General features: G+C 39.6%; 2 protein-coding genes across 2 annotated transcripts in view; one reads left to right on the top strand and one right to left on the bottom strand.

Annotated features, from left to right (window-relative positions):
• The first annotated feature begins 52 nt into the window (after window positions 1-52).
• On the top strand, window positions 53-7,504 carry LOC119653819 (protein OPI10 homolog). Its single transcript, XM_038058853.1, has 4 exons — window positions 53-231; window positions 307-436; window positions 498-730; window positions 7,142-7,504. The coding sequence occupies exons 1-4, from the start codon at window positions 202-204 to the stop codon at window positions 7,337-7,339; spliced, it is 591 nt and encodes a 196-aa protein (XP_037914781.1). The 5' UTR covers window positions 53-201; the 3' UTR covers window positions 7,340-7,504.
• A 2,279-nt stretch (window positions 7,505-9,783) lies between these two features.
• LOC119653792 (protein PRY1-like) overlaps window positions 9,784-21,126 on the bottom strand; it is a 131,604-nt gene continuing 120,261 nt past the window's right edge. Inside the window, exon 7 of the mRNA XM_038058798.1 lies at window positions 9,784-17,623. Within this exon, the coding sequence (XP_037914726.1) occupies window positions 17,475-17,623 (149 nt within the window). The 3' untranslated portion in view covers window positions 9,784-17,474. The remainder of the gene's footprint in view (window positions 17,624-21,126) is intronic.

Genomic DNA, 21,126 nt, shown 5'->3' on the forward strand with positions numbered 1-21,126 from the left:
GCATTTGACATTGTAACTTTTGCCATACGATCGATTTTGGCGGTTACTGTAATGTAAGTGTCAAGATTGTTTGTTTACAGCAGAGTTTGTGTGCTACGGATTTAGTCTTTATGCAGCAGAACCTAGTCTGTTGATTGGAATCACAACGATCTCCTTAACACTTTACTGCATTTCTCTGACTCTAACCATTTGCGTTTCAAAATGTTGGGTGTTATCGTTTCTGGACGACTGGTAAGTGTTGCTTTGCTCCAAGTAGGGTTAACAGCAGATCCTGACCCTTTAAACCCCTTGAATGATACTTTCTAGGCCCAAACTGACTTCCAGCGAGTAGAGGAGTCGAAATTCCTGATAAATATCCCGGATGCTGACAATATCAATCACATTGTCGTGTTCCTCACTGGAGCCGTACCACTGCCACCGGGAATGGCGGGCGCTGGTATTTATCAAAACATTCTCCTTTTTAGGAATCGGTTTTGACGATATTTATTTTGTTGTAGTGTATTTCAGTTGGCCGGACCCGAACGCCCCACCAAACTGGCAGTACTTAGGATATATTTCCAACAACAAGGCATCTGCGATATTTAAGATATCACAATTGAAGAAACTGCACGAAATGGATGCGATAGACAATCAAATGAGCATATTCGGGCAGCAGCCGATTTCCCACATCGCCCAAATTGGCGTTTCCATTGAAAGTGAAGCAAGTGTGATACAGCTGACGCCAGCGGCGGTAAGTGTTATTTAATATTCATTTTGGAAAGGCAGATAGGAACCGAGGTCCAACTTGAGGTTATCTTTGTTTGCAATGACCTTCACCCCGGCGACTTTTGCCGGGGTTTTTATTGAAATTGCAATGAGTGGCAGTTTCTGAATAATTTACTACAATTCTCTAAAGTCGTCTTTTGTCAAGGACAAAGACAACCATTTATATAACAGCCGTGAAACTGAGCAAATTCGTCAACATGCAAATCTAGAAAGTTCTAGAATTTTGTAGAAAGTCATACTTTTTCCAATTCTAGAAAATGCTAGAAGGAATAGGAGATGATTATTAGAATAAAATGAAACGAAGCCAAATAACGACATAGTCCACTACACGGAGTTGAATAATCTACAATCTTTGGGACAATGAATGGAAACGGACTCCCAACAAAGATGATTGCGAATTGACAAAGTTCCTCATTTCCTGTTGATAGTATCTGTCTATCTAATATTTCGGTTGGATCTTTATAGTCCATTCTAAATTAAATAATTAACACAACAAAATAAGAGAATGAGACGAGGGAATCGAAATTTGGATTAATCCATATGGCGTGTTAGTGTTGGAATTTGCACATTCAGAAGTGGAGTTATTCCATCAGAGTCAATTAATTTTCCGTCTATGTGCTTCGCAGCAAAGAAAGTTGAGAAGGAGGAGCGTTGTCTCCGGTGGAAGTTCGACGAAAGGTTGAAGTACATTGTTAGAAAGCATGAGTGGGTACCATCAGTATGAGTTGGGACAAGAATACACTCAAAATCTTTCCTGTTGGTTGTAAAAGGTGACTAAATCGGATATAAATTTGTGGGCTAGCAACCTGAAAAATACGAAATTCTACTGCTACCGAAACGTAAATAATGTCTCACATAGGGGCTGATTACGTGGCTGCGACCTTTGGCTATCGGAAACGGACTATGATTGGTTTCTGCGGATATGATGGGGAAGCACGGTTTTTGTGACAGTAACGGTAATGGTGGAAGATTCGTGGATTTGCTTGCCATAAGGTCAGTTGGGTGTCAACTGACTGGCACCGTACGAGCTATCAGATTGAGCACTTTGCGATCAGCAGTAGATGTAGGGGTTGTCTTCTAGATATGTGCAAAAAGAGGGGCGCTGTATTCGACCTCGAAAGGGATCACTACCTGATGGTGGATTACATTCGCTTGCGTTTTGCCTCCGCAACTTCTCCCAGGAGTGGAGAGCTGCGGTCCCCAAGTTCAATATTGATCTCTTGTATGATCTGGGTGTCGCTGGACAGTGACAGGGCTATCTTGCCGATCGAATGCATAAGAATATCGATGACCATTGGATTTCCATCAAAAATGCTATTTTCTCGGGCATTAGACAGGTTGTCGGTCATGTCCCAAAGGAGCATCATAAGATTTGACTGACTGCGGAATCTTGGAAGTCGATCGATGAAGAAAAGAATTGAAGGCGTGACGCGCTCAAATTGAGATACCGTGCGAACGTTAACGGTCGATTCCTCATCCAAGCGGAGCAAATGAAGAAGAACAGAAAGGAATACTTCAATACGGTTCTTAACCCTATTACAACCGGTGAAGTTTCGGCTCTTGTGGATGAAATGTTTAGTCATCGCGACATTACGAACTGTTCCTCCAGGCAGAAGAGAAATCATCTCGACCAACGCACACAAACGGAGTAAGGGCGCTCGACGGAAATCTTGGGCATCCGAAACCTTACTCTTTTAAGATTCGAAAAAAACAACACCACCGTGACAATTGGAAGGGTATCTGCGTGCTCCCTGCCGCCACAAAGATAATAATTCAAATAATCTTGGAACTCATTAAAGAACATCTCGCAGGCTGCTTTCCGCTCTGGATCCTCCTCCATTTACAACATCGACATCAGGTCGACGCATAACAGTGCTATATGTCCTTTTGTTGCCTTGTCTGAAATCTGGAAATGCAGTTATCTCAGCACCAAGATCAAATTGAGATTTTTCCGTGATAGTGTTTTTTTTGTGTTTCTATATGGGAGTAGCACTTGGAAGGTGACCACCACTGCCACTCGAAAGCTCTAATCTTCTTGAATGGAATTTTAATATTTCACTCGAATGTCAATTATTCTCGTTAATTATGACGTCAGCATCTTATTTGTATGGTTTAGGATGCTGTTAATTAGCACGAAATTGATAAGTTTGAACTTCTATAACTTTGACACTAATAGTTGGATTTTCATGGAACTTGGCATGTGTATGCACGAGACTTTTAGTACACCTAGGATGAACTTAAGGGGAGTTTTTTAGTCAATTTTTGAAAGTTGATAATATACTATTAGTAAATTTATTTGAGCAGATACTGGAGTGGGACATCTCTCGAAGATTAGATTTCACCTAAGTGTTCTACACAAAACCTTAAAAATGGTTGCAGATAAATAGATTCTTGATAAATGCGATAAATGACGTCAGCATCTGATTTGCATGGCTTTGGAAGCAGTAATTTCGCGCGAAATTGCTAAGTTTGAACTGCTATAGCTTTGGCATTAATGGCCAGATTTCCACGAAATTTAGCAGGTATATATGAAATATTCTCCACTATGCTGGTACAAAATTCGGAAGTCACTGATGTTTTTCCGGATTTTTAGGCTGGGTAGTTTCCGAAAATGAGTCCTGTCTCACTTTAGTGCGTACATTTTGACTCCTTACTCACGCACTTTGCAATTAATGCCAAAACTAATATCAGTTTCGAAAAGTACAAATCGAAACCTTTCATCTGATCCCATACACGACTATATCCGGTGAAAACAATTTTTGAATCCCCCCTTTGGATGTATGGGGAGCTCCCCTTTAAACTCCATCTAAATTTATGCCACTCGCTGTATGCGTGGGATTTCATAGTTCCCATCTATCCACCAAATTTCGTTCGGATCGGTTTAGCCGTTTTGGAGAAAATTGCGTGTGACAGACAGACAGACACATTGAATCGTTGAATTGTTTTACACAAAACCTTAAAAATGAAAGTGAAAAGTGAAAAAGTGCTGACTTGATATATAAGCTAAAGAAAGGCCACATTTTTGTACTTTAGTATTTTTTTATTATCTTTTTTAATTTTTGAGAAATTTTATTTTTTCGTTTAAAAATAAAAAAATGTTTAGGGGTAAATCACACTTTTCTCTGAAACTACGCATTCTATGTCCGCCAAATTTTTAGAGTTTATTACAAGGGGTTAAATATAGCATACAAAAAAGTCTATTTCGAAGGGGGCGCCACATCCCCCGGGGAGAAGGCGCAAATCAGCGCTGTATAACTTTTGTTTTTTCTGCCACCTTCTACCTCCACCTTAGATAAAATAATATCCAGTTTTGGTATTTTGAAGGTTTTGCTGCTTTTCTGTTAAAATCGGTTCACTGCCTGTCTGTCAGTCTGTCTTTTTTGTTTTTCTTTTTTTTGTTAAGGAGGTGGAAATCTCCAAGAACCACTGTGCTGAACACGCCAGTCTTTGGGATTTTTATCCACCAAAATCGTGTTCTCTTTCCGGCCACTCCCTGATGGCAGCGATCATCCTGTGGGCCCAGCGACCATTTTTTGAGAGATCCCATCGTTGTTGCTATCTCTTATAGATCTCTCCTTTTCGGTTTTTTTCAACAGAGGAGATATAGACCTGACGTTATATATGTTCGCCATCTCGTCTGTTAAGGTGTCAATTGGCAACGTTCCTGAGATGGCAACGCAGCATCTGTGACGGTCCTGAAGGCAGAGCATACCCTTAAGGATGTTCTTCTGTTGACGGCATTCACTTTATGTTCGCACCGCATGTTTTCCAAACTGGGAAAGCATACATCATGATGGAACTCACCATCCTGGTTTTAAGCAATCTAGAAGTATATCGTTGCCTCTTCTGTATTCGGCATCATTCTTGCCAGGACCATACTCGCGGGGATGCCTTTTCGCAAGTGTAAGCTTTGCGCTGCTTAAAATTGAGCTTCGCATCTATCATCACTCCCAAGTATTATATTTACTGGTCGGCTTAGAAACGATATGACTTCCAATTTTAATGTGAGATGATGCTTGGTGAAGAAGACCGCTTCTGTTCTTTCCTCTGCAAGTGCCTATCCAGGCGCGCGTCATCCCGTACGAAGGCGGTTTTTCGCTATTTTTATGAACTTTTTTTTGATACAAATGCGAATTTTTCACTATGTATTTATTGGTGCTTAGACGTGGCGGTGAAGAAGACGGGGCGGCAACCCTGTCGACCAAACCAAAACCAAGTGGCCGAGGAGAACCTCCATAGTGGTGGCACCGGGAGACGCTGTATTCACTTTGGTTTGCCGGCCGTGATGCAGTAGGCGAATGCTCCAAAGGCCTAATTAGGGTGATCAGACCCGAGTCTGCACGGGGACTCATCTGAAGTGGTAATTGGCCACGAAACCTTACCAGGGGTATACTGGTCCCATGGGAACCGGGAGAGCTCCTGGACTCTCATACTTCGGGTGAACTCCCGTTGTATGTGAGTACAGCTCGGTTATTTGCGGTAGGCCCCCTAGTGGGAGTTTCATGGGGGTTGCGGTTATGCTCAAGCGGCGTGGTGTTACGTTTCAACACGGATGCCGTACTCCTTAGTTCGGTAGAGATTTAGCTATGTCTTGCATCCACCAGGATGAATACTAAGCCATGCACTTGGTATAGACTGGTACCGTTGTTGCTTGCCTCAGTGGGGCTCTGATTGTGATCACAAAATCAATCCATGTCTTAAGAAGACCATGGGATTAAGTCGCAAGACAGGTGCTCACGTAAAACCCTGAAGGACTTAACTATGTATTTATTAATACCTGGAGCATACGCAACAAGTTTTTCAAACTGATATCATCGCTCATTATTGAAGTATGAACTTATCCACTCGTCTCCTTAAAAAAATGTTTTTCGGGTACCACGCTAAAGGCGCGCTGCTCTTTTTAAGGAAAAGAACGGCATTTGCTTCTTTGATGTATAAAAAAAAAGTTCGATGGAGAGCAATTATCTTAGTTTGCGAACCGTAGATAATAGATTTTGGCTATAGTGCATTTAAAAATTAGGGTGTAATTATTAACCATAAAATCTTAACTTATCATTAAGCTGTGTACACAGCCAACCTTTGGTTTCTTAAAAAAAAAACACGTGTAGAGCGTTGGCTTCAATTCTTGCTCTTTTAGCGAAGTCATTTTAACGTGGTTCAGACTGGTAGATTCCCGTTTCATTACATTAACTTGACTATGACACTTTACCACACACATAATTTCCGAACTACACGGAAAAAATTAATTCGATTTGAGACTCAAATCCATATGCGAGGTATAGATCTTGATGCCATCGTTGCCAGGGACTTCTGTATACGGCTCAAATTGGCCGGGTTGAATGCATTCTTCACGCCCAGGGTCACTACTATGCAATATTTGCTAGTACTAGCCTCTCCGTGCATCGCTTTTGGCCGAGAAAGCGAAGCCAGTAACCGCTTTGCTGGCATCAATGGTTTACGGAACCCATACTGCTAATCTGAGAGTACTTCTTGGCTCTGAAAAACCGGGAGTTACTGGTGGGATTGCTCATTTCATTGAATGTAGCCAATTGGGGTATCAAATGAAAGGTCTCGAGGAGTACTTTCCGAGGCAAATATTAGTTTTGACATCGCTGCATAGTGGAAGAGTGTTGGAGTCCGAGAAGAGTCAATTATTTCAAGCCAAAAATTTGAAAAAAATACAGTGATCAACGTACATGGTATTTAGGTTCCGAAATATTCTCTGTTATATCTCTCATACCTTTCCGTTTCCGACTTGTTTTTGTATCAGTTTTCATATCGGAAATATTTTTGCTCCATTAAATTATTTTCTCGGGGTCGCTGTAACGCGTTCCTCGTGGTGCTTTTTTGACTCGGTTGAACAGAAAAAAATAACATCAAAATAACATTGCTTGTTCACAGTCTGACCTTCTGGTAAAAAATCTGAAATCCGTGAACATCCTCTTCTTTTTCGACTGGAAATTAAGTGGTTTTCCAGTTTCGTCTCATTTATAGCGCGGCCGTTCTGATAAACCCGCGTCTTGTCTTCAGTAATGGATATTTTGATGAATGAATGTTAGTTCGGATTCAGCCATGGAAATTATGTCTTCGTTTCGTTCATTAATTATTAATTAACTTTTTATAATTGTAAAAAATCGAAAACATACAAGATATTCTCAAAGCGGTGTCATTTTCCCCAACTGTTGAGCTTTGAAGCTGAAATTTGGAGACAATGTTAGAAGCAGATGTGGCAGCCCAAAAAAAAATGTATATTTCGATAATTCCGGGAACTTTTTGACCTTGGGGGTATTTTTGCTTTCTGACATTTTTATACAAGTTGAAGTTTAAAAATATTTTATTTTTTTTATTCATTCTATATTTTATTTTCTATTTTCAGTCGACTACTAACTACTTACAATTTGCTCAAAAAATGCTAGAGAATTTCTTCAATTTTTCATCAAGTTTTGCCGTGACCCAAGCGCAAATGGTTCCGAATCCTTCTGAAACGTTCGTCCCACTTTCCACATTACAGACATGGTTTACTAACTTCCAACGTAGGTTAGAGCAAAATCCCAACGTTTGGAAATTGTTATAAACTAATTTGTCACACTGAAAGGATTTTGTTAATAGAATTTACGAAAGTAATTGGTAAATAGCGACGAAGTAAAAGCAATGAGTTTCACATGTATTAGGGTTCGTTGCGTTCTTATGAAACCTTTTAAGAAATCTTAAAATAAAAAGAGCTGCTGTTTAAATGAAACTCTGTGGTGTTTAATTTTCATGCCGTTTACAAGAGTTGGTAAGTATATCAAATTTCAATTTGTAATTCCGTTGAGAAGTGGTTTGCTAAATTTAAACAAGGCGAAATGACAACGGAGAACGATGTACCCAGTGGACTCCTCAAAGAGGCTGTTACCGACGAAAAGATAAAAGAAGTCCACAAAATAATTTTGGATGACCGCAAAGTGAAGTTGGTCCATACAGCTGAGGATTTAAAGATATCAAACTAGCGTGTTGGACATCACGATCGCAATCGACAAAAAACACACAACGGGTTGATGATTCTGAGCAGTGTTTGAAGCTTTTCCTCCATTAATAACCCCGAATTTATGTGTCGAGATGTGGCAATGGATAAAACATGGCTCCGTTATTTTACCCAGAATCAAAACGATCGTCATCTGAGTAGACTGCACGTGGTGAATCGACTCCAAAGCGTGGAAAGATGCGTGCAAGCCGTTGGCAAGGCAATGGCGTCAGTATTTTGGGATGCGCATCGTATTATATTCAGCGGCGATCTTAAGAAATGAAAAGCCATGAACCGCGACTATTACCTAGGGTTATTAGTGCGTTTGATGGATGAAAGCGCGAAAAGTGGCGCTATCTGAGAAAAAAGGAGAGTGCTGTTTCATCAAGACAATGCACTGTGTCACAAATCAATGAAAACGATGACAGAATTGCATGAATTGAGCTTTGAATTGTTTCCGCACGCACCGTATTCTCCAGATCTGGCCCCCAGCGACTTTTTCCTGCTCTCAGACCTCGAGAGAATGGTGGCTGGAAAGAAATTTAGCGCCGATGTTTCTTCAGATCGGGTGAAACATAGTTACTCTGCGTATGCTCTAAAAGTGAACTTGCCGTGCTTGTTGCGAAATTTTTTTCCAATGTCGTGACGATTTTGAACGAACTTTGTGTGAATTATGAGGACGTCGCGTTGTTTTCGAACTGCCACCTTCCACGGTGGGTTGTCCCACTTTATATCTAACTTAGTGGGTTAATTTATAACTTTTATTTTGTGGTGGGCTGACGGTTCAAGTTCAACTTTTCGGCCATTTTATTATTCAGTAAAACTTGATGTTGCTAAATATTAACTCCGGTTATTTAACTAACAGAGTACTGAAAAATGAGAAAAACTGTCGGGATACTGATAAACTTTAAAGTATATTGAATTGAGTACCTTTGGTACTACCATAAAAAGACAACACTGCTGCCTACTCTTGAAAATCGTCAATAATAATCTTCCCTATTATGCACGAAACTCTTCCAAAAAGTAAGTGTCCTCAAGTTGTGTATTCTATAAAAAAAATATTTTCAACATAATCGCCTTCCATTTTAATGTATTTTTTATGCTTCCTCGAAAAAGTTTCCCCTCAATGTTTTCACCCCTTCCTTCAGTTCGTTCGAAACTTTTTACTGCCCATGAACACTTTCAAGGCAGTGAACAGATGGTACCCTGAAGGCCTCCCATCCAGCCGAATCCGGGAGTTGCTTCGTGAAACTGGCCGTGTGAGGTTTGGAATTGCCGGGCAGTATGCAGACTCCTTTCGTGAGCATGCCACTCCTTTTATTCTGAATCACCCATTCAAATTTGTTAGGGATCTCACAGCATCTTGCCGTGTTAATGGTCTCCCTGGAGCTAGATATTCAATCAAAATTATGCCTTTATGGTCCCAAAACATAGATCCCATGATTTGTTTTTAGCTGAAATTGTGGTTTCAGATTTTTTTGGCCGAGGCTAAAAGATGTGCTGTAAGTGTTGAGATTGTCTTTTGGTTTCAGACATGTAGTGGGCAATTCTCCCTTAACATAAACCGCGTTTTTTCTTCACAATAAGTTGATGGCACGGATTTCCCAATTAGCGCACTGCTGGGTCAAGAAATTTCATCATACTAGCCTCGAATTGATCTTATTTTGATGGGGAAGAAACAAGTTACACCGGAGAGTTCCCAGTATGTTGAAAAACGACTCCCTACGGCCGTGGCAGCCTCAGTACACTTACTTCCTGGAGGTGCTTAGTACTCACTCGGCAAAGCTTTAAGTTTTTATTTGAAGCCTTCGAATTTTTTCACAATGGTCATCGACAACACTTTTCTCCGCGTAAAATGTCTAAACATTTCCTGGAAGTGGACATCCCTAGACGCCAAAAATGTTTGCAGAGAAAAAAGGAAGGTTTTGGAATTTAAATATAAACTATAAAATAAAGTGTGGGAGCAAATATTTCCCGGTTAATACCATATGTAAATTTAAATCAAATAACAACGATTTACATAAATACGTTCCTCTTTATTTTACTGGATAACAATGAATTATAAATTTCAAGTCTTTTTCTTAGTCTTAACGAAACATTTCACTCCATTATAAAAGCACAACAATATGTTTTCATTTTATTTTTGAAAAATACTCCTCTCCAAAAGCACTTACTTCTATAAGGCAATTAAATTAGAATAAAATGAAAAATTCTAGATTGTCTCTACGAGGGCTTCAAAACGACATACATATACATATATAGTTTTACTGTATCATGTATCATCCCTATGGATGCAGTTGTTTAAGATAGAAAATGAAAAAGATGGCTCGGTTAATTAGTAGTAATGTTTTATCATTTTTTTTTTGAAATTTTGACAAGGAAGGGATACCAAGCAGCGTATAGGCGGAGTGTTCTGAACTTAATTTGAGTAGTTGCGAGTAATACCACGAGAAGATTTTTAAAGGAGAAACAATTAAAAGGATGTTTTATTATATGTAGGGCAGAGTTTGAATGAAATAGCTGCAGCCTTTATAGACCTTTAATTCTTCTCAATAAAGATATCCAGTATACCCTTTATATAGGTGAACAATTTGGATACAATTTGGATACAAATTGTTCATGTACTCTATGCAGTACGCAGCCAGAGAGTCAGTTTAGGTGTGGCTATGGTTGTGCTGCTCGGCGGTCTACGGTTAAATTCTATCTGATGACTGGATTTTTCAAAAATGTTTTTTATTCATTTTTTTTACAATTCCTTTTCTTGAATTATATGGCGATAGTTGCTGCGACCAAAAGTTGGACTGGCTAAGAGCCAGAATTATGTGTCGTTGATGCTGATTTCGAGCAAGTAGCTTCAACTTCTTTCAAGATTTTGAAATAAGTCTACATTCTTCCTTTACTATTTTGCGCCATACAACAATCTATTCGTCACTATCGTTGGGTTGGCCAATATAAATCATAGTGAAGAAAGAAGTACAAATAACATTTTTGATGCTATCAGAAATGTCTAAATAGAATGTGTTGACTCTGCTGAAAGGCAAGGATAATGTGTTGACCCTGGTGAAAAGTAAGGAGTCTTCAGGGGATAGGTATATTTTACTATGTTCCTCGTTAAGGGTTTTGATGGTCCTCAAAAAGATAACTTTTTTCAGCTTCATCCCGAACCGCAATAATACTATGTTGAAAGTCTGGATATGAGTAGGCCGTGATTATGGAGAGCACTATATTTTTTGAGGCACTTTACTGTGGCAACACTTCTCCGGAATTACCGTGGAAACCGGTATGACATTGGTGCTTACAGTTTCTGAAAGGCGCAATTTTATGTCTTGCGCACTTTTGTGAGACTGTCCCGATGTACCCTGCTTTCCTTCCAGAATTTAATCGATGTGGAGTTGACACTTTCATGACCATCAATGTAGTCTAGGAACAGTCCTCAAAAAGCGACAATAGGGAATTGAAGACATTCTATTCGAATTACATGGACAAACCCAATGATGGAAGGTTTACCTTTGGTTGACTTTTAAATGGTCAGTAGCTTTCGCAGACTTAGCTTGATCACATTGTAATCAGCAATAAAGTTGCTTGATTTATAACCGCGGAATGATAGTTGCGCTAATAACCACTTTCAAATAACAGTGGTGGTCGCTTTCCATATAGCAGTACAGAAAGAATATAAGTACAAAAAAGTTTTATGTTGACGTTGATGTTAAGTTAGTTTCATTTTCAGATTTTCGGCAGAACAGCGAAAGCGGATGTAGCGTTATAATATAATATCAAAATCAGTGCCTCCGTCGGCGGAAACAACGCTTCGTAGATATACAAAGTGATCAACGCCTTCAATATTGTGCCCTGGATCTGAATTCAGCACACTATCTTACAATGATCCACAAGGTGTTGATATAGTCAGTGCAGGAGGATCTCAATCAAGCATCGTAGGTTTTTTTCGACGGGTTTCAGGATGGTTTCCTTTATAACCTTTGCAATACTTTCAATCATCGCACTGAAGACAGTTGCCTTTTTTGACATGTTAAAAATCATTCCCTTCTTCCAGTTCAGGGATTTCCAGGATATATGGATAAGCGAAAGTAAAAAATCTGCACAAACTGAAGGTTATTCATTCACTCTCACTTCAAATCAAGCTTTATTTAAAAAAAAAAACAAGAAGTTCCACAGTACCGATTTACATAATCAGCTTGCCATCAGTAAATTACATCAGAGTGAGAATAAATGGACACAATGACTGGTGGAATGATGACCCACTTTGAAGAATGATTTCTTAATTTTCGAATAATAGTATTAAATTAACCGATTAACTGATGGAGGGCTTATACTGATTGTGTGAATGAGCTCATACACAAATGTCTAAATAGGCTGAAAGCTTGACGCCGAGTTCAACTCTGTGCCAATTACAATTTCGGGGAGAATTAGCAAATGGTTAGGGTAAAGTAGTTTTAAAATTAGAATATGAATATGTAAGTTACATTTGTAACGATTGAAGGAGGGCAACAAACAGAAAGGTTCGGAATGTTCAATTCGTTATTAGGCTACATTTCTCAAAAAAGGAAAATTTTCAGATGAATTGTATTCAAATCCACATTCATTACGGTACTATGAAGCCTAGAAAGTTTCCAACCAGCAGCAACAGTGGAAGTTTTGAACTATTATTAACAACACGGGAGTTCTGAGTCTGCCATCCACTTGATAGCTGCTGACTGCAGTTCAGGCATACAACACCGGCTACCGATAGAAAGAAGCTAAAACTACAGTCACAAGAACAAGCCAATCAGAGGACCCTAGGGCCCTTAGGGTGGACGAGGCAAGATCGACGAGGCGATCAAAAGGGGCGAGTAGAAGTGGTCTAGGAAGGATACTTTCTTGTGAGCAATAAGCGAGTCGAAATTCAGTTAATTTAAATTAAAACACAAAATTGTTTGTTTGTTTGTTTGTTCACGAGAAGAGGTGAAAGAGGCGATGAAAAGTCATGACCCTGATGTGAGCAACCTTAAGTTGGGAGGTGGATCGGATGGTGGAACTTGTATACAAGTATAAGCCGAACTGGCTATTGAGCACGTTCAACGCATATTTCACAGCGGGTGTTTTTTCCTCTTGCTAGAACGTGGCGAGGCTCGTGCTGGTAAGCAAAGGCAAAGACGACATCAGCGTACCGTCTTCTCAGTATGTTGGATTCAGCAGTGAAACTGGTTGAGAAGTTCATCAGGCCAAGATTGACTGATACAATACGTGCTGCTGAAGATTCATCACCAAAATAATATGGTTTTAAAGCAGGGCGAACCACAAATGGCGCGATTGGGGAAGTGGTTCAAGCAGTTGAAGCAAACTATTGCCGCTGTTTACGAATTGTGCTCTTTGTAACGCTAGATGTAAGAAACGCCTTCTACACTGTGAGGTGATGTGAAATTTTCGGGGCATTGAAAAATTGCGAACTATTTAGGAGGTTGCACCCTGCTATACTAGACCCGGGAAGGACAGTTGATAATAGAGCTCACATCAGGGGCGGCTCAGGGATCTATCCTTGGTCTGGACTTTTGGAATGTTTCATATGATATTCTGTTCCAACTCGAGCTGCCTGATGAATCGCATCTCTAGTCAGATACGGATATGCGCACGATGTTGCGACACTGATCACCGCATGTACGATCAAACAAACTCAGTGCACACTGGCAATGTTGATGCGGTAAGTTAACAGATAGATGACTGAACATGGATTCTCTCTAGCTCTGGAAAAAACTGAAGTGGTCGCTCTGACTAAGGAGAGGGTTCTTACAGTCCTTCCTATTCTGGTTGGTGAAATCATGGCCTTGTCATAATGATAGACACGGCGATGAGTAGATTTACAACACCCCAGACAAGGCTGCAGGACAATGTCGGAAGTTCCTTATCCTGTAGATGCCGTTTACTGATATGTGCGGTTCAGTCCATCTTTCTTTACGGTCCCGAAGGTACTAGTAAATAAGATGATTTACCGCAATCCCCTAGCGCAAATACAACGCGTGGAACTTGTGGTTTGCCGCCGGTTATTGTACGGCTTGGGAACGGGTAGTAATGGTGATAGCGGGAGCTATTCTGATCACATTCCATGCTGCAGAGTATAGGTCTATATACAGTACTTCAGAAAAGAAGAGAGAACGAAGGAAGCCACCGAAGAGAATCGAGGGGTAGGTGGACAACGTATCTCATTAAAGACGTACGCCGTGATTTAATCAATCGAAAGCTCGGTAAGGTTGATCATTACCTAACCAAGCTGCTTAGCGGACACGGGTATTTTAAGTCTTACCTGCATACAATCGCGGAATTATGGTTGCCCGATTGCATTTACTGTAAGGATATGGCGGATGATGCCTACCATATCTTTTTCTTCAGCAGAAGGTGAGAGTGCCATTGCCATTGTCTGTTGGCGGAAAGGTGCCAATTATCTTCGGACAATAGGATTGAGACCATGATACAGTGCGAACACATGTGGAGTATAGTTGCACGTTACACTTAAGGCTATTTTAAAGTGAAAAAGAGGGAGGTAGGTATGAAAAACAGCAGATAGTTGAGGCTTTCTGAACTATGAGGCTTGAGCTTTTACATTAGGCCTGGAATGAGGTAATCTCTCAAATGGTTCCGGATTAGCTTCCTAGACGCAACAGTAGAGTGTTTTAATCGGTAGTTATCTGAGGCATGAGTCTCTCAGATTGTGCGAAAATGCATTTCATTTTAATTCAAAAAAGACCTACAGCATGCGGAGAAAATGAGGAAAAACTGCTCATCAATAACCCCTGAACTGAACAGATAATTGAATGAGTTTGTGTCAGCAACAGGATTTTTATCTTTTTTTTCAGAACTTAATTTAGAAGTTATCATTTTCAAAATGCGAAAATAGAATTAAACCATTAGGCAATCTTCAAATAGTAACGTATGAAATTAGAATCAGGAAGAATTTTACAAAATATTAGGTAATGTCGCATCCGGATAGAAAGCGATAGGGCTAGTTGGAGCCCAAATCGTCATGCACAAAACCATGTTTACCAAGAGATCAAACAAGTATTTAATAATAAATTAAACACCAATGTTTTCAATCTTTTGTTTTTCATAATTTTCTAAAAGCGATGATTTATCTTTTTATTCAAGGTGCCCTCTCCGTGGTGTGAAAAAAATTGGGTGATACCACAAAAAACTGAATTTTGAAAAATTTATTTGTACTTTGACAATTTTTTTGGATTCGCATGAAATTTTCCAAAGAATTACAGGTTTCAAGTTTTTATGCAAGACATGAAACACCGGATGTAACAAACTTTGGCAAAAATAGCAAAACTAGCTGGGCTTATAGGAAATGCTATGTTAAATCCGAAAGTGGTGTCAAAAATACAAATAAGTTTGTCAAGGCTTGAGGATATAGTAAGGACCATTTTTTAAAAAATATGCTTAAAAAATCGTAACTTCATAATGGATTGAGAGAGGATGTTCCCTTTGGCACCGTTTTAATTCTTCCTTTCAGTTGGTATGACATATTTTTTATATGAAGACCGCATGGATGGTATGGATTTCATGTGGATTTGATAGAATCTCATTCAGTAAAATATAAAAGAAATCCTTTATACGGCGAAATTCGTTACTCAGCAAAGTATAGCCCAAATTCTCTTCAGTCTGCACAACATAAAAATAATTTCATCAAAGTATTAATGTTTTTTGATTTTCTGTAGAATCAAGGGCTAAATTGACAAATGAAATTAAGAGTTTTAGGTATGAAGTATAAATGTGGCGAAATTTCAGAAGAAAAAGGTTTGGGTTGGAGTTCCTTACCTTCCAAGTAGCCCTAGCGGCTTTTCCTGTTTCCGAGAATGAAGCAAAATCGAAAGGGAAGGGAATGGTTTTGATAATATGGATGTGACTAGAACAATTTCGCAACGGGCATTGGGCGATAGTTACGAAAGTTGAAGAGTTGCAGAAGTGATTCAATTAGTGGCAAAGCAAATGTATTGGATTTAATGGGCAATATTATGGAGGTCACTAGAGGAACTTTGTAAAAAGGATAACAAATGAATATTTTATAACCAAAATCCATTTATGTTGGCTTCCTCCTTCCCTCGTAGTTTCGAAATTTCGATTGGAGTTTTCCCGGGGATCAGGAATAGAAACTTGAATCAAATTTGATCGATAGTGTAATTTCATCAGGGGGGGGGGACTTTCATTCCGGGTCCGGATTTTCTCTCAACGAAACAGCCGACATCGCCACGAAATGGATAAAGGCTAAATAAGAAGATTATATAGTGCGAAGCATACAACTATGTTAGTATAATATGAATATGATTACATATGTGGCACATGATTAATGTCGTAGAGGTATTACCCGCTTTCGACTGTTAAGGATATTATATTTTCTTCCTAAAAGTATCATTATCATTGTTTTGCTAGAAAAATATTTTGACTAGGATTTGGATGAGATTGGTATCTCGATTGGAGAGGAGGATTGTTATCTTTCCAGTTGCATTAAAATAATTCACAATCAAAAGCTAATTTAGACTACATGAATGTATACAGGATAATATAATATTTGCTAATATAATAACTTATTTGGCTAACAGGGTGATTGCAAATCATTTCAAAAATGTTACTAGTGTATATAAATATCAATGTATAATATGATATGGACGAGGCTACACAACGATACTTCCTTTAGGGTGTGTTTTACATAGTTGAATTTTGAGAGCAGTTTGGAACACAATAGTGTCAAATTACTAAATTTGTACGTTCTCCCTCATGAAATAAGATATCCATTCTTCCTTCGCTGGTGTTGTTGCTGGTTCGAATCCGATTTCGATTTGATTTAATTTAATTTAGTACGCATTACTAAGTCAACTAATCGAAACTGTTTTTCGATCAATATTCCCTTCGATATACGTAGCTTCCAAAATTCACGCTTCATGTAGGACACACCCCATTCACTCTCAATTACTTTGATGATTTGCTTACTTACTTATGTTACACATTTGGATATCAGTTCATATGAAATACTTAGGTACTCGTATGTATGTGTTTTTATGGCATACATTAATCCCTAAAAACTTAGATTTTTGTGCTGTTCATACAATGTCGTTGATAAATATATTTATTAATGTTTATACTTATCGCCGTAACATAATAAGGCATAAAAGGCATTATCTGTTTTCGAACATATTATAATCGATAAAAAATGTAAAATTGATTAAAAATCGTAATAGAATTGCTACAAATTAAAACTTAACCGACCGTTGTGGTATTCAAAAAGTCTTGGCCATTTAAATAACGATCCATTCTAATATTCCTACAACAACTTACTATTTGTATTTGTTTGATTTTTACTATTTGTTTTTAATTTACAATAGTAACCGCGTTAGTTAGGTTTGTTTAACTTGTATTGATTTTTGTTCCCTTACTCGTTTGGTAAGGAACGCTTTAAGCCAAGCCTAGGGTTTGTTTTTCTTTGTTATGTATTTTGGAAGCTCTAGTAACACTTGAACGGCTCTTCTGCACAGTTATCGCGGGATATCAACGAAAAGCTGGTCTATTTATTGGTTTCACCATTTTTAACTCACTATTATTGTTAGTCTGTTTAGTGGTTTTGGAAGTCAACGGCTATTTATTATACAATTCTGTTGATTTTATAAGCAACTATAGTTGGCTGTTTGATTCTTCAAACAAATTTCATATTTCACGTTTTTGCTCAGTTGTTGTTACTGCTGCCGCTGCTATTGGACTTCAATAGCGACACGATAGGATTATTGTCCAAGTCGATAGCTGGCTGTTGACCTGGAGTTTCCTGATCCATGATTGGTGGTAAAACGTTGTCTTGGAATTCACCTACGATGTTACCTGCATGAAAATAAAAAATTTTTAGATTTCCACGTATCTAGAAAATGACTGAATCTTAATTATCTATCTTTAACATTTATAGAGGTGGAGCAATTAAGTAATTGATATGTATTTGTTATAGAAGCCCAGGAGTAAATGGTGTTGTAAATGGCTTGCCTTGCCTTGCCTTGGGACATGGGGTTCTCCTTATTGTAAATAGCCTTACTGAGTATGTCGATTTCAGGCGTTAATAAAAATAAATAAAACGAACGATAATAACAGTCGCTGAAGCTGACAGGTGATATATCAGGACAAACACAAGGGCAACACCATGCCAAACTCGGCGTGTCAAGACGAATCCATAAACTAGGATGTAGTTCAGGATGAGACAAAGTCCCTACGATAGTATACTGAACAGTGCAAACTCTGCGGAGAGCGCCACAGATGCTATTACAATGGGAATAGAGAAATAAATCCTTAGAGAAGCCCAAAGGGTAAAGAAAGCTATTAAACGAACGAAGGTGAGAAGAGCTTGCCCAACGGGCCAGGAGAGTATGGAGTGGCGGAGAGGCAAAGCCTCTGAACACTTAGACCCTAGTGGTCCATTGTCCGCGAGGAGACCGAGGAAACTTTTAGGGAGGTGCCTGTCCATCTCAAAATGACGGTATTGTTCAACTATCTTCGAAGCAGTCCAAGCCAGTTTTGTAACTATTTTGTTTGAGGTATGAAAATGTGAACTCTCCACTGGGCGTTAATTCACGAACAGTTATCTGGCAATTAGTATCGTCCTGAAAATTGAAGTTCATGCCCTGTGAGTTGCTTTTTTTAAGGGGGGGGGGACTTCTTCAAACATTTTTTTACAAGATACGGGGAATACATATTAAATGAAAATGTTACAATATTATAGAATAACATAATAATAATAATCGTTGGCGCAACAATCCATATTGGATCTGGTCCTTCAAGTGTGTTAGAGCACTTCATTCAATACCGTAACAGTACACTACGGGATAGGAGGCAATGTGATCAGCATTGCGCTCGCCCGACATTATTACCCAGATTTGACTGAAGTACTCATTCACAGCTGAGCCGACTGATATCTGTTGAGTTTTTCTTTTTGTAATGTCCTTTTTCGATTTTTGGTAACACTGGAAAAAACGCGAAATCGGTAATTTGGTACTGTAAAGTAAAAAATAACAACAAACTTAAAAAAGCTCCACAGTGGTACCTCATGAATTATACAGGGGAAGCATGTACCAAATTTCAAAAGAATCGGTGGGAAAATCGCTTTAAAGTTCAACAGATCGGGTGGAGCCGAGAATTCCAACGATATAAGTTGGGCATTTTGAACCTAAGCGAAGTAAGCTGGTGTGACTTTGCTGAGTACTCCTCTACCTCTCGTGGAAATGTGCTTTTATACTTTGGAAAGCCAAGTGGTAGCAGAGGTGAATCCGATATCGGATTGTTTTTGATGGCTACCGAAAGGCGCGCTCTGTTCACCTGGGAGTCGTTTCTGACTGCAATATTGCGATCCAGATTAAGTCAGTAAGTAAGTCAACAAAGACTTCCGATATAGTGGAAAAGGATGCTCTCATGACATGCAGTTCAAGAGACGCTTTCCAAAGGTGATATTTAGATCGTGATGGGTTATTTGAATTCCAAGGTAGGATCTGATCATACCTTGCTCGAAAAGTTGACGGGGAAACATGGTTTTGGCGACCGTAACGGTAAAGATGGGAGGTTTGTCATTGGTGGTACACTGTTCGAGCACAGAGCTAGCCATAAGGCCAGTTGGGTTTCAACTTCTGGCACTGTAGAAGCAATCACATCGACCATTTTGCAATTAGTTGTAGATTTAGAAGTTGTCTCTTGGATGTGCGTAAGAAAATAGGCACTAACATCGGTCGCGAGAGGCATCGCCATCTGATGATTACTGGGCTTACCTATTGCGTGCTGTGGCCGCCAATTCTTGTATTGTATGGTATTGTAACTGATTGTTCAACATCAATCGCTTGTATGATCCAGCTCGACAGTGGAAGAGCTATTTTACCAATCGGACGGCAGATACTTTGAATAATCCGTCTGAGAATATCGATGAGTATTGGGCTACTATCAAAAATGTTTTTTCCCTGGGTGCTACTCAGGCCGACGGCCACGTCGCGAGGAGGCGTTCTAAGATCTGGCTGCCTGCGGAGTCGTGGAAGTGGATTGATGATTGGAAGGGATTGAAGACTCTATTGACTGCTCCAAGTGATGGCGAGCGTGGGGCGCTCGAACTCCATTACCGAGATGAAATCCCGGGAAGTTCAGCGTAATGTGTGCCGTGGCCAGGGAAGTGAACATGCATCACGAAAGAACGTGTAACTTTCGATGGTACTGTAAAGGTCGTTAACGGTCGACTCCGCGAGGGTGAGCAGTTGAAGAGATGGAAAGAACACGTTTTAAAAAACGTCTAAGGACGAATACTATTCGATCAACTTCTGCCTCTTTTGAATGAATGACTACTCACCGTAATATGCGGATATGTATTGTTCCACCAAGGAGACGTGAAATCATCTCGGCCATTAATGGGCTGAAATGGAGTAAGGACATTGGATTTCGGTGTATCCTCACAGAATTTGATGAACCAGTATCCTCACAGAGTTATTTATCGTTGTACCTGCAGTTTCTGCAAATCTACTTCTTCCAGTCATACAGAATCCGAGACCTCTTCCAAAGAATGGAAGAAGAAAGTGATCTTTAACATCCCAGAGAATGGCAACTATTTTGAGCGTGACAATAGGAGGGGTATCTGCGTGCTTCCTGCCGTTGGAAAGATGAAAGCTAAAGTAATTCTGGAATACATCAAACAACATCTCCGAAGCTTGATTGAAAGAGCGTGGGATGGTTTCGCTCCGGATCCTCCCGCATCAACATCCTACCGATCCTGTTAGAACAGTGCGCGGAGTTGAGATCTTCGCTTCACCTGTTCTTAATCGATTCCGGGACAGCTTTTGCAGGAGGGGCTATTATGAGAGGGATTTATGATGGCGCAACATGTCACGTGCTGCTTTGAAGTAAAATCTCAGAGGAAGTTGAGGTCAAAAGCGGAGACGGCGGAAGACGTGGAGGACGTCAATGGACTATGACATCTTTCATCAAACATTTCGACTATGCTGATGATATCTGTTTTCTCTCTCACCGGACCAAGGGCCTTGAAGCTAAATATGAACAAAACCAAGGTTCTCAGTCTGACAGATAATCGCACTTTTCCTATTTGCATTAATGGACAGAGCATCGAAGGCGTCAGTCAATTTGTATATCTAGGAAGCGTGATTTCTGGCATCGGAGGCACTGAACTGGAAATTACTCGATATGTTAACGCGCTAGATCCACTTTCGCTGAAAGTATGTAGCTCAGATAAATTTTCAACATAATAAAGCTGCAACAACAGCCATTATTCGGTTAATTAGAGCTGCAGGTGTGGATATAGTACTAATCTGAAAACCTTGGCTCGTGGGCGGGAGAGTAGTTGGACTTAGAAA

Source organism: Hermetia illucens, chromosome 4 (genome assembly GCF_905115235.1).
Source record: "Hermetia illucens chromosome 4, iHerIll2.2.curated.20191125, whole genome shotgun sequence".
NCBI lineage: Eukaryota > Metazoa > Arthropoda > Insecta > Diptera > Stratiomyidae > Hermetia > Hermetia illucens.

Bases quoted from the DNA above. Each gene is read 5' to 3' on its own strand.
- LOC119653819 (XM_038058853.1), top strand. From the start codon at position 202: ATGTTGGGTGTTATCGTTTCTGGACGACTG. The intron at 232-306 runs GTAAGTGTTGCT...GATACTTTCTAG, and splicing joins TTATCGTTTCTGGACGACTG to GCCCAAACTGACTTCCAGCG. The intron at 731-7,141 runs GTAAGTGTTATT...TTCTATTTTCAG, and splicing joins TACAGCTGACGCCAGCGGCG to TCGACTACTAACTACTTACA.